The sequence below is a fragment of the Gorilla gorilla genome, chromosome 4 (genome assembly GCF_029281585.2).
Source record: "Gorilla gorilla gorilla isolate KB3781 chromosome 4, NHGRI_mGorGor1-v2.1_pri, whole genome shotgun sequence".
NCBI lineage: Eukaryota > Metazoa > Chordata > Mammalia > Primates > Hominidae > Gorilla > Gorilla gorilla.
In genome coordinates this window covers 15,212,019-15,226,080 of record NC_073228.2, presented here as the reverse complement: position 1 = coordinate 15,226,080, position 14,062 = coordinate 15,212,019, and the positions used below count along the sequence as shown (strand labels likewise).

Genomic DNA, 14,062 nt, shown 5'->3' with positions numbered 1-14,062 from the left:
GTAATCTCAGCTATTTGGGAGGCTGAGGCAGAGAATTGCTTGAACCCAAGAGGCGGAGGTTGCAGTGAGCCAAGATCGCACCACTGTACTCCAGCCTGGGTGACAGAGCGAGACTGTGCCTCAAAAAAAAAAAAAAATGTTCTCAAAGAAGGCAAGAGACTTATCCTAGTAAACACTAAAACCTATTACAGATTCATTTGCAAACATCAGAATAGCAAGACCAATAAAACAAAGTCTAGAATCAGGCCCATGCTCGTAGAGGAATATAGGATACAATAAAAGTAGGTCTTAAGCAAGGTTAGATAGCTGACTGCATAGAAAAATAATATAGATCCATACTTCACTTTATATTAAAACTTTTAGTAGATTAAAGGTTAAATATAAAAATGAAACTATAAAAGTAATTGAGGCTGGGCACAGTGGTTCATGCCTGTAATAGCAGCACTTTGGGAAGCCAAGGCGATGGGGGGATTGCTTGAGCCCAGGAGTTTGAGACTAGTCTGGGCAACATGATGCACCTCTCTCTCTACAAAAAGTACAAAAATTAGCTGGGTTTTGGGGCATGCACTTGCAGCCCCAGCTACTTGGGAGGCTGAGGTGGAAGGATTGCTTGGGCCCTGGAGGTCAAGGCTGCAGTAAACAGTGATGGCGCCACTGCACTCCAGCGTGGGCACAGAGCGAGACCAGGTCTCAAAAAAAAAAAAAAAAAAAGTGATTGAAGAAAATAAATGTAAAACTTCAGGCAACACAACCTAACAAACTTGAAACGGCAAGGAAAATCTGGGGAAAATATTTGCAATATGTGATAAAGAGCTGTTATGAACCAATAAGAAAAGTGTAAACACTCCAGTAGAAATAGGCATTTTACAAATATGGAAAAAATTTTTACAACTTAAGTATAATTGACCCTTGAACAGCGTGGGGCATGGACACTCCATTCCACACACCCCTACCCCCTACACACAGTTGAAAATACACATATAACTTTTGACTCCCTCAAAACTTAACTAAGGTCACTGTTCACCTGAAGCCTTACTGATAACATAAACAGTTGATTAACACAAATTTTGAGTCAGGCACAGTGGCTCACACCTGTAATACCAGCACTTTGGGAGGCCAAAGTTGGGAGGATCACTTGAGCTCAGGAGTTCAAGACCAGCCTAAGCAACATAGTGAGACCTTATCTCTACTAAAAATTAAAAAAAAAATAAAAATTAGCTGGGAATGGTGGCACGTCCCAGCTATTAATACTTGGAGGGCTGAGGCAGGAGAATCAATTGAGCCTGGGAGATTGAGGCTGCAGAGAATTATGATCACACCACTGCATTCCAGCCTGGGTGACAGAGCAAGAACTTGTCCCAAAAAAATAAAATAAAATAAAATATATTTCTTTTTCTTTTTTTTTTTTTGAGATGGACTGGCACTCTGTCACCCAGGCTGGAGTGCAGTGGTTCTATCTCAGCTCACTACAATCTCCGCCTCCTGGGTTCAAGTGATTCTCCTGCCTCAATCCCCTGAGTAGCTGGGATTACAGGTGCCTGACACCACGCCTAGCTAAATTTTTTTTCTTTTTCTTTTCTTTTTTTTTTTTTTTTGAGATGGAGTCTGGCTCTGTCACCCAGGCTGGAGTGCAGTGGCGCGATCTCAGCTCACTGCAACCTCCGCCCCCCAGGTTTAAGCGATTCTCCTGTCTCAGCCTCCTGAGTAGCAGGGACTACAGGTATGTAACACCATGCCTGGCTAATGTTTTTTTGTATTTTTGCTAGAGATGGGGTTTCACCATGTTAACCAGGATGGTCTCGATCTCCTAATCTCGTGATCCGCCTACCTTGGCCTCCCAAAGTGCTGGGATTACAGGTGTGAGCCACCGTGACCGGCCTTTTTTTTTTTTTTTTTTGTATTTTTAGTAGAGATGGAGTTTCACCATGTTGGCCAGACTGGTTTTGAACTCCTGACCTCAAGTGATCCACCCACCCGGCCTCCCAAAGTGCTGGGATTACAGGCATGAGCCACACATATTTTCTATACGTATTATATACTGTAGACTTATAATAAAGTCAGCTAGAGAAAAGAAAATATTAAGAAAATCATAAGGAGACTGGGCATGGTGGCTCATGCCTGTAATTTCAGCACTTTGGGAGGCTGAGGCTGGCAGATCACCTAAGGTCGGGAGTTCGAGACCAGCCTGGCCAACATGGCGAAACTCCGTCTCTACTAAAAATACAAAAATTAGCCAGGGGTGGTGGCTGGTGCCTATAATCCCAGCTACTCGAGAGGCTGAGGCAGGAGAATTGCTTGAACCCTGGGGTGGGGGTGGTGGCGGGGCAGAGGTTGCAGTGAGCCATGCCACTTCACTCCAGCCTGGGCAAAAGAGCTAAACTCTGTCTCAAAAAAAAAAAAAAAAAAAAAAAAAGAAAATTGTAAGGAAGAGAAACTATATTTACTGTTTGTTGAGTGGAAGTGGATCATCTGGATCTTCATCCTCATCATCACATTGAGAAGGAGGAGGAGGGAGGGGGTTGGTCTTGCTGTCTTGGTTGGCAGGGGCAGAAGAAAGTCTGCACAGAAGTGGACCCCTGAAGTTCAAACCCATGTTGTTCAAGGGTCAACTGTGTAAGTAAAGTGCAAATTAGAAGCAGTTTTCTTTCTTTCTTTTTTTTTAAAACGGAGTCTCGGGAGTTTCGCTCTTGTCACCCAGGCTGGAGTGCAGTGGTGCGATCTCGGCTCACTGCAACCTCCACCTCTTGGGTTCAAGGGATTCTCCTGCCTCAGGCTCCTGAGTAGCTGGGATTACAGGTGAATGCCACCACACCTGGCTAATTTTTGTATTTTTAGTAGAAGTTGGGTTTTGTTATGTTGGCCAGGCTAGTCTTGAACTCCTGACCTCAGGTGATCTGTTCACCTTCGCCTCCCAAAGTGCTGGGTTATAGGCGTGAGCCACTGTGCCTGGCCAGGAACAGTTTCTATCGGATTTCAAAAGATAAAACATAATTCTCAATATTGTGGGCGGGGGGACAGGTAATTATATGCATAAGACTACATTGCTGGCTGGGCGCAGTGGCTCACGCCTGTAATCCCAGCACTTTGAGAGGCCGAGGTGGGTGGATCATGAGGTCAGGAGTTCGAGACCAGCCTCGCCAACATGGCGAAACCCCATCTCCACTAAAAATACAAAAATTAGCTGCGCATGGTGGTGAGCGCCTGTAATCCCAGCTACTCAGGAGGCTGAGGCGGGAGAATCGCTTGAACCTGGGAGACAGAGATTGCAGTGAGCCGAGATCGTGCTGTTGCGCTCCAGCCTGGGTGACAAGAGCAAGACTTGTCTTGCTCTTGTCTTGGGGAAGACTACATTGCTGATATATACTTGTAGTACTTTATAAAAAGTGATTTGTTATTAGGTATCAAAAGAGATAAAAATGTTTATAACCTTTGCCCCAGTGGAATAACCAATTTCACTAATAAGATTATCCTCAGGAAATAATTAAATATTGTGGCAAGATCTAGCTACTAAGATGTTTATAGTAGTGAGATACTGGAAATAAGTATTCAACTGTTAGACATTAGTACATCTATATAATAGATTACCCTAGCCATAAAAATTATCTCTGTGAATGTTCAAAAAATTCTGCTGTATATTACGTGAAAACAAATGATAAAATGGAGAATATATAGTAGAATTTGTTTTTGTAAAAAATGCATAGAAAAAGACTGGAAGGAGATTCATTAAGGTGTTAGATTCTGCTTTTTTAAATTGAGATATAATTCATATACTGGCCGGGCACAGTGGCTCACGCCTGTAATCCCAGCACTTTGGGAGGCCGAGGCGGGCAGATCATGAGGTCAGGAGATCAAGACCATCCTGGCTTACATGGTGAAACCCCATCTCTACTAAAAATACAAAAAATTAGCCGGGCGTGGTGGCGGGTGCCTGTAATCCCAGTACTTGGGAAGCTGAGGCAGGAGAATGGCGTGAACCCAGGAGGCAGAGCTTGCAGTGAGCCAAGATCACGCCACTGCACTCCAACCTGGGCGACAGAGCTAGACTCCGTCTCAAAAAAAAAAAAAAAAAAAAAAATTCATATACCATATGATTCACCCATTTAATCAATCTAAAGAATCCATTGCAAAGTCAGTACAATTTATTATATTCAGAGTTGCGTAACCATCACTTTACTCAATTTTAGAGCATTTTCCCTGTGCACGTTAGAGTCACTTCTCATTCCAGCCTCCTAATGCAACCTCCCTAAGGCACTCCCAACTTTCTCCCCTTTCACTACTATTGCAACCATTTCTCTACTTTGTCTATAGATTTGCTTATTCTGGACATTTTATGTAAATAGAATCATACAACATGTGGTCTTTAGTGCCTGGTTTCTTTTAACATAATGGTTTCAAGGCTCATTCATGTCACAATATATTATGAAATTTGAGTCATTCCTATATTTTATGTATTATGAGTTTCAGGGGTCTGTCCTGCAGACCCTGACCCAACAACGGATGAATAAAGTACACTGACACACAGATATTCTGCTTTGCCAGTTTGGCTGAGCATCCGGGCAGCTTACAGACTCCACGCAGAGTGCTGTAAACAGTTGGAGATGGAGACCATCCTGGCTAACACGGTGAAACCCCCGTCTCTACTAAAAATACAAAAAAATTAGCCAGGCGTAGTGGCGGGCGCCTGTAGTCCCAGGCTGAGGCAGGAGAATGGTGTGAACCGAGGAGGTGGAGCTTGCAGTGAGCCGAGATGGCGCCACTGCACTCCAGCCTGGGCGACTGAGCAAGACTCTGTCTCCAAAAAAAAAAAAAAAAAAACCGGCCTTGACCAGCTAGTGAGACTCACATTTATTCAGTAAATATTAATTGACAAAGGCTTGAGTCAACACCACTAGAGGGTAATTGACATCGTGGACTTCCCGAGTAGAAAGAAATTAAGCACCCGGCGGGAAATCAAAGGTTAGCCTTAGGACCACATGAGTAAACAAGCTAATTAGATAAACTCCACACATTCCTTTTTTTTTTTTTTTTTAAACTCCCCACATTCCTTTGTTTCTGCTGTAATTTATTTAACTAAGGGGACAAGGCTGCCTTCAGCTAAGTTTATTACTGGAGCTTATGCAAACGCCCCAGGCCTTCCAAGAAGGTTTGCGTCTTATAATTTTCCCCACCATCCTGACTGAACTCCCACAATGAGTAATACATAAAGTTCGTGTACAAGTTTTTGTGTGGATGTGTTTTCAGATCTCTTTGATGCACACCTAGGAATGGTGGAATTGCTGGGTCATGTGGTATCTGACTGCTTAGCCTGTGGGGGAACTGCCAGATTGTTATACCACTTTACATTTCTACCAGCAGAGGATGAGTTTGCCAGTGTTTCCACGTGCTTGCAGTTATTTTCTGGTTTTTTTGTTTGTTTGTTTTTTGTTTTGAGGTGGAGTATTGCTCTGCCACCCAGGCTGGAGTGCAGTAGCACAATCTCGACTCACTGCAACCTCCACCTCCCAGGTTCAAGTGATTCTCCTGCCTCAGCCTCCCGAGTAGCTGGGATTACAGGTGCATGCTACCCCTCCCGGCTAACTGTTATATTTTTTGGAGAGACGGGATTTCACCATGTTGGCCTGGGTGGTCTTGAATTCTTGATCTCAAGTGATCCACCCGCCTCGGCCTCCCAAAGTGCTGGGATTACAGGCGTGAGCCACCGCGCCCGGCCCTAGTTAGATCCTTTGCCCATTTTTAAATTGGATTCTGTTTTTATTAATGAGTTGTAAGAGTTCTTTATACATTCTAGATAAAAGTTCTACATATATGATTTACAAATATTTTCTCCCATTTTGTTTCAGCAAACGCTCTAGGAAGACAAATGTTTTCTTCCGTTCTATAGATTGACTTTTCATTTTCTTGATAGTATCTTTTGAAGCACAAAACTTAAAAAAAAAAATTCCCCCAACTTTATCGAGTTATAACTTACAAAAATTGTATATATTTATGAGGTACAACATGTTTTTGTTTTTGTTTTTTTTTGAGGCAGAATCTTGCTCTGTCACCCAGGCTGGAGTGCAGTGGCATGATCTCAGCTCACTGCAGCCTCCTCCTCCTGGGTTCAAGCGATTCTGGTGCCTCAGCCTCACGAGTAGCTGGGATTACAGGGGTATACCACCATGCCCAGCTAATTTTTTTGTATTTTTAATAGAGATGGGATTTTACCATGTTGGCCCAGTTAATCTTGAACTCTGGGCCTCAAGCAATTCGCCTGCCTCCAGAAGTGCTGGGATTACAGGCGTGAGCCCTAGCACTCGGCCACGTGTTTTGATATATGTATACATTGTGAAATGATGGTCACACTCAAGCTAGTTAACATATCCATCACCTCACATAGTTATCTTTTTTTTGCATGTGTAATGAGAACATTTAAGATCTACTTTCCAACCAAATTTCAAGTATACAATAGAGTGTTATTAACTGTCAACACCAAGTTGTACATTAGATCCTCAGCACTCACTCATCCTGCCTAACGAAAACTTTCTACTCTTTAACCAACATCTCCCTATTTCCCCCACCCTCCAGCCCCAGCAACCACTATGCTACTCTCTGCTTCTATGAGTTTGACTTTTTAATATTCCCCATATAAGTAGGATCATGCAGTATTTGTCTTTCTGTGTCTGGCTTATTTCACTTAGCGTAATGCTCTCCAGGTTCATCCACGTTGCCCTAAATGGCAGGATTTCCTTTTGTAAGGCTGAATAATATACCATTGTATATACCATATTTTCTTTATTCATCCATTTAAGGACACTTAGTTGTTTCCATGTCTTTGCTATATAATTAATACACACACACACACATACATATAATAGTGCTGTAATGAACATGGAAGTGCAGCTATCATTTTGAGATACTGCTTTCATTTCCTTTGGATATATGCCCAGAGGTAGAATTGCTGGATCATAACATGTTTTTAGTTTTTTGAAGACCTTCCATATTGTTTTCCATATTCGCTGTAGCAATTTACATCCTCACCAATAGCGTACAAGGGTTGTCTTTCCTCCACATCCTCACCAACACTTGTTACCTTTTGTCTTTTTGATAATAGCCATCCCAACAGGTGTGAGGGGATGTCTTACTGTGGCTTTGATAAAGTTTTTAATTTTGATGTAGTCAATTTGTTTAGTTTTTCTTCTGTTGTGTGTGCTTTTGATGTCCTAAGATTTTGCTTCACCCCAGGTCCTGAAAATTTACTCCTATATTTTCTTCTAAAAGTTTTTTTTAGTTTTAGCTCTTACATTTAGGTCTGTGATTCATTTTCAGTTAATTTTTACATATGGTTTGAGATAGGAATCCAGCTTTATTCTTTTGCATGTCAATATCCTGTTGTAGTCGCGCCATTTGCTGAAAAGTCTGTTTTTTTGTCACTCTTGTCAAAAATCAATTGACTGTAGATATAAATGTTTATCTCTAGATAGATAGATATATTCTTATGCCAGTACCATGCTGTGTTGATTCCTGTATGTTTTGAAATTGGAAAGTGTGAATCCTCCAACTTTGTTACTTTTCAATATTATTTTGGCTATTGTGGGTCCCTTGGATTTCCTTTTTTTTTTTTTTTTCTGAGACAGGGTGTTGCTCTGCCGCCCAGGGCGGAGTACAGTGGCGTGATCAGAGCTCACTGCAGCCTCAACCTCCCAGGCTCAAGCAATCCTCCCATCTTAGCCTTCCAAGTAGCTGGGACTATAGGCGTGCACAACCATGCCTGGCTAATTTTTGTAGTGTTTTGTAGAGACAGGATTTCGCCATGTTGCCCAAGCTGGTCTTGGCTCAAGCGATTCTCCCAAGTCAGCCTCCCAAATTGTTGGGATTATAGGCATGAGCCACCAGGTCTGGCCATGAATTTTAGGATCAATCTATTTCTGCAAATAGATTGATGGGTTTTTTAAATAGACTTTATTTTTTAGATCATTTTATGTTCATAGCAAAACTGGGCAGAAAGTAGAGTTCCCATGTGGCCCCTATACCACATATATGGAACTTCCCTCTGTTATTAATGTTCCCCACCAGAGCACATTTGTTATAATGAGCCTACACTGACATGTCGTTATCACCTAAAGACCACGGTTTATGTTAGGATTCACTCTTGGTGTGGTACCTTTTATGAGTTTGTACAAATATATAATGACATGCATACGTCATAATAGGATCATATTAGATAATCTTTTAGAATTTCTTTTTGTTAGCTAAGTCTTCTGATTTTTCTGAAATGAACATGTGGCCAGGAGTGATGGCTCGCGTCTGTGATCCTAGCACTTTGGGAGGCCGAGGTGGGTGGATCACCTGAGGTCAGGAGTTTGAGACCAGCCTGGCCAACATGGCAGAACCCCTTCTCTACTAAAAGTACAAAATAATTAGCCAGGCATGGTGGTGTGGGCCTATAATCCCAGCTACTCAGGAGGCTGAGGCAGGAGAATCGCTTGAACCCTAGAGGGGGAGGCTGCAGTGAGCCAAGATCGCGCCACTCTACTCCAGCCTGGGTGACAAAGTGAGACTCTGTCTCAAAAAAAAAAAAAAAGAAAGAAAGCTAAATAAATAAATAAAATAAAATGAACATGCTTTGCTAGTAGTTTTTTAAGTTAAAAGTATTGTTTTAAACTTTGCACTGGTTGTGTATTTTTTTCCTGGAAATACTTGAAAATGATTGGTACAAAATGTCTTCTTATATTTATTCTTAGTATAGTTCAGTGAAATTAGAGAAAAAAGTATCCTTTCTTACATATGGAGAGATTTAGACCAGTGTTTGTGACTTAGGTAAGTTTCATGGCCAGCAGATAAATCACAATTAAAATCTGGATCCACTGTTAGTTTTGTGTACTAGAGTAGTGGTCCTTAAATTATGAAATGTGAATAGATTCCAAAAAAGTCAGTTAAATGCGGAGTTTTTAGAAATGCATTATCCGTTGCAGATTTCAACTAAATAAACAGTGTAAAAACAAACATTAAAGTGACTAGAAACAAATATGCACAATGCAAGTTTCAGTCCTCAGAGCTACAGAGTCAGAATCTTGGGAAGTGGTGCCCAGCTTCTGTATGGCCAAAAAGCTACCCTGTGATTCTGATCTTGAGTCCAGTCTTAAAGCTGCTCCATGGTAATTCTTTAGGGAAGTCAGTGCTTTGCTGATTGTTGACTCTCTCAAGAGCCTAACGGTTAATCATGCCTTTTGAAGTACTTTGTTGTTTTGTTTGATTCTATTTTTTTTCCTCCTTTTCATGTTTTTGTTATAAGAGCTGGAAAATGTGCTGAGGAAATGCATCTGTAGAATGTATTTAAGCACTTGAAATAAACGTTTTATTTATAGGGCAAATTTAGTTCATGCCTTAAGCATTTTAATCTGAAAGTTCTATCCCAAAGTGTTCGTTTACTGGCATTATTGACAAGGGGTGTTTTGGTTGAAGGAATGTTGTTTTAGAATGTTTGTTTTATTAACAAATCTAATTAAGTACTCTTAAATTTTTTTGTTTACAGAAAAGTCTTTTAAGTTATGTGTCACCAAGGAGATGCTCCTTCTTAGTATTACAACTGCTTATACAGGTAATGGAATTACTGTTCTTATTTTCTCTTGCTGCATAATGACAATAAGGAGTTGAAAACGAGCCATGTTATTATTTCTCACAATTCTGTGCAGTGACTGGGCTCAGTGAATGGTTCTTCTCATGGTGTCACTTGGGGTCTTTTGTGGCTGGTTTCCTTCACGTGTCGCCTTCACTGTGGTCAGATGAAAGGCTGAGTATCTCTCTTTTTGTGTAGTCTCAGAGCTGCTCTCCATCTACACGACCCCCTCCATAAGATCACCTTGTGATCCGGCAGGATAGCCAGACACCTTAGTTAATGGACTGATGGCTCCAAAAAAGGCAACAGGAAAGAATACCAGACCTTCTTAAAGCTCAGGCTTTAGTCTAGCCCAGCATCACTTCTACTGGATTCTGTTGGTGACGGCAAATCACAGGGTTGGCCCAAATTCAGTGTGGAAGGATTACACACAAGGTTCAGAAAAACCAGGACACATGGCTCTTTGGGACCAGTGGTTTTAGGCAACGCAGAGCGCTACAGAAAATAACCATGAAGAAATCTGTAACTTTATATGGATTAAAATCATTTCTGGACAGGTGCAGTGGCTCACGCCTGTAATCCCAGCACTTTGGGAGGCTGAGGTGGGTGGATTGCTTGAGCCCAGGAGTTCAAGACCAGCCTGGGCAACATGGCGAAACCCCATCTCTACTAAAAATACAAAAAATTAGCCCAGTATGGTGGTGCATGCCTGTAGCCCCAACCACTCAGGAGGCCGAGGTGGGAGGATCACCTGAGCTCAGTAAGTCAAGGTTGCATGATCCGAGATGGTACCACTATACTCCAGCCTGGGCCACGGGAGTAAAGACCTCTGTCTCAAAAAAAAAAAAAAAAATCATTTCTAATGAAATAGAAGCATGTCATAATGTGGTATGATAACAGGCGGGGTACCCTTAAGTCAAGAATGATAAAGAAATTTGTTTTCTTTTAAAAAATGCTGTAATTTGCTAGTTAATCTTTTCCTTTTATGTGCCTCATAGATACAACATATTTTTAGGTGAAATAGAATAAACATTAAACATCTTTAAAATTCACAGTTAAGGTTTTGTAGCATTAGGGAATCAAGGTCCCCTACTGATTTACTCTAGTTTTTTAATCTTTGGAATTTTCTTTTCCTAGAAAAAGGGGTTTAATTAAAACATTACGGTGCTTTTAAGACACATTATATAGTATGTATTGGCTTTCCGTTACAGTAAGAATATAATTGAATAGGGGCTGGGCACAGTGGCTCATGTCTGTAATCCCAGCACTTTGGGAGGCCGAGGTGGGTGGATCACCTGGGGTCAGGAGTTCGAGACCAGCCTGGCCAAAACGGTGAAACCCCGTCTCTACTAAAAATACATAAATTACCCGGGTGTGGTGGTGCACGCCTGTAATCCCAGCTACTTGGGAGGCTGAGGCAAGGAGAATTGCTTGAACCTGGGAGGCAGAGGTTGCAGTGAGTTGAGATAGCGCCACTGCACTCCAGCCTGGGCAACAGAGCAAGACTCTCTCTCAAAAAAAAAAAAAAAAAAAATGTTCCTGTTTCTTTGGAAAGCTACTAATAAGGTTAATGAGCACGTTAGGCTTCACTGTTACAAAGTTACGTTAATTATCACCTCTGCCCATCTCCGCCTGCATGGAGAGTGATAGGTTTTAACATAAGGATATCTGTTCATTTGAGTTGTATACTTTTATCTGAAATATATGGCAGATGCCGTCTTGTGGTATCTTAATTTTAGCTGCTATAACAAATTTCCATAGACTGTGTGGCTTAAACAACAGACACTTAATTTCTCACAGTTCTGGAGGCTGGGAAGTCTGAGAGCAGGATGCCACCATGCGCAACTTGTGGTGCGGGCTGTTCCTGGTTGTAGACAGCTGCCTTCTTGCTGTGTCCTCCCATGGCAGAGAGCAGACAGGAAGCAAGCTTTTTGTTGTCTCTATTTATAAGGGCACTAATCACATCGCGAGGGCTCCACCCTCATGGCCTAATTGCCTCCAAAAGGCCCCATCTCCAAATACCATCATGTTTTGGGGAATTTGAGTTTCAATATGTGAATTTGGGGAGGACACAAACATTTAGTCCATAGCATGAAGCTAATTCCATTTCATCAGTTACATCACATTATGCTCTGCTTGGGGATTAATATTTCAGTCTCTGTGAGTTTTATGTGTTTTACTACGCAAGTATTCTTTTGTCAGATACTACTAGATGGGAAGATAAACAAAAATGTGAATATATAAATTACATCTGATTTTTTTTTTTTTAACTAAAGGTCTGGAATTAACTTTCTTCTCTGGTGTATATGGAACCTGTATTGGTGCTACAAATAAATTTGGAGCAGAAGAGAAAAGCCTTATTGGACTTTCTGGCATTTTCATCGGCATTGGAGAAATTTTAGGTTGGTTTTAAAAAAAAAGCATTTACATTAAAAATATCAGTTTATTATAGGTAAAATATAAATTTAAAGTGTGCTTCACCTTTGTCCTTGAATTTCTGTTTTTTCTACTTATTTTTACCCAAACATGTGTGTTTTTATTTTTCTATTATTGCTATTCTTTTTCTTTTTCTTTTTTTTTTTTCGAGACAGAGTCTCGCTCTGTCACCGAGGCTAGAGTTGGAGTGCAGTGGTGCGATCTCAGCTCACTGCAAGCTCCGCCTCCTGGGTTCATGCCATGCTTCTGCCTCAGCCTCCCGAGTAGCTGGGCCTACAGGCGCCCACCACCACTCCTGGCTATTTTTGTTTTTGTATTTTAAGTAGAGATGGGGTTTCACCGTGTTAGCCAGGATGGTCTCGATCTCCTGACCTCATGATCCGCCTGCCTCGGCCTCCCAAAGTGCTGGGATTACAGGTGTGAGCCACTATGCCTGGCCTATTATTGCTATTCTAATATAACTAAATTATAAAACATTTGCAAAATAATTCACAGATAGAAACCCTGTGTAAGAAAACATACAATGTCTCCCGACTTTTCCTCTTAAAATATTTAGAAAGTCTTGGAATTCCTGACTCTGGTTCTCTGATTCCCTGTCACCAACTGGGTGTCCAACAGCTCAATCCTGTTCTAACACTTAACTCTCCAGAGTTAGTGTCAGATTCCACAGGTTTAAGGGTTCAGTCCTACAGACAGACAGTCTGGGTCCATAGGCCTCTCAGGCACACCTCTCTGACTTGGGTACAAATTTGGAGGTTCCCACAGCCCTCTTCCCCCTTCATGTTTGATAATGTGCTAGAGCAACTCACAGAACTCAGGAAAATGCTCTCCTGACTATTAGAGTTTATTATAAAGGATACAGATGAGCAGCCTGATGAGGAGGTGCAAAGGGTGGGGTCTGAAAGGGTCCCGAAGTGCAGGAGCCTCTGTCTCCATGGATTTTGGGCTCACCACTCCAGAAGCTCCTCCAACCCTGTTTAGGGGGATTTATGGAGATCCTGTTACATAGGCATGCTTGATTAAATCATTGGCCACATGGCCGGGTGCAGTGGCTCATTCACTGGGAGGCCGAGGTGGGAGGATCAATTGAGCCCAGGAGTTCGAGATCAGCTTAGACAACATAAGGAGACCCTGTCTCTAACAGCAACAAAAAAACAATCATTGGTCATTGGTGATTGATTTAATCTCCAGCCTTCCCTCCCTGAAGTGGGAGTGAAAGGGGCCTGGAAGTTCTAGCCCTCAGGGCTTGGTCTTTCTGGGAACCAGCCTCATCCTGAAGCTCTATCCTAGGCCAACCCCTCTCTCCCCAAGGGTTGCCCCCTTAGCGTAAACTTCGGTATGGTTGAAAGTGGCTCTTTCTGAATAACTAATGTCCCTCGTATCACTGAGGAAATTCCAGGCCTTTTAGGATTTCTGTGCCAAGAACTAGCAGCAAAGACCAAATATATATTTTTATTATGCTCCACTAGTTATTCTTTGTTCAACAAAGATTTGTTCAGCACTTGCAGTATATTGAATATTGTGTTAGATATGAGGAACTTCAACAAAGATTTATTGTAATCTGTCATGTCAACAAAATAGACAAAAATACCTGCCCATATAGAGCTTATATTCTTGAGGAAGAATACAGACAATAAAAACAGAAACCTTTGTATGTCAGACAGTGGTAAGCACCATGGGTAAAGTGGACTTCGGAGGGTTTGTTTGTTTTTTACTTTTTGGCCCCTGCCTTATTGCCAACACCTGGAGCAGGACAAGGTCTATATTGGGCATCCAATAAATGAGTTAAATGTGTTGAATGAATAATGAGAACATGGTTTCAGCAGAACTTAGTAACCAGTTGCGTGGTGGTGTGAGGAGAGATGTCTAGAATGATGACCAGGTTGATCAGAGTAACCTGGGCAGAGAGAATGCTGTAGGAGATGGGGTTTGAGGAAATCTGCTGAATGGAATTTTGAACACCTCGAAGTACCAGAGAGGCACCCAAGTAGAGAAGTGTCCAGTGGGAAATGCAGGCCGATGCTCAGGAGG

The 14,062-nt window shown here is 41.8% G+C and overlaps 1 protein-coding gene across 8 annotated transcripts in view; it reads left to right on the top strand.

Moving 5' to 3' along the window:
- Positions 1-14,062, top strand: part of MFSD11 (major facilitator superfamily domain containing 11) — a 42,047-nt gene that overhangs the window by 21,178 nt on the left and 6,807 nt on the right. For all 8 annotated transcript variants that reach the window (XM_063706062.1, XM_063706064.1, XM_019026933.4 and 5 more), the window contains 2 exons: positions 9,512-9,577; positions 11,872-11,997. In XM_063706062.1, the coding sequence (XP_063562132.1) occupies positions 9,512-9,577; positions 11,872-11,997 (192 nt within the window). The remainder of the gene's footprint in view (positions 1-9,511; positions 9,578-11,871; positions 11,998-14,062) is intronic.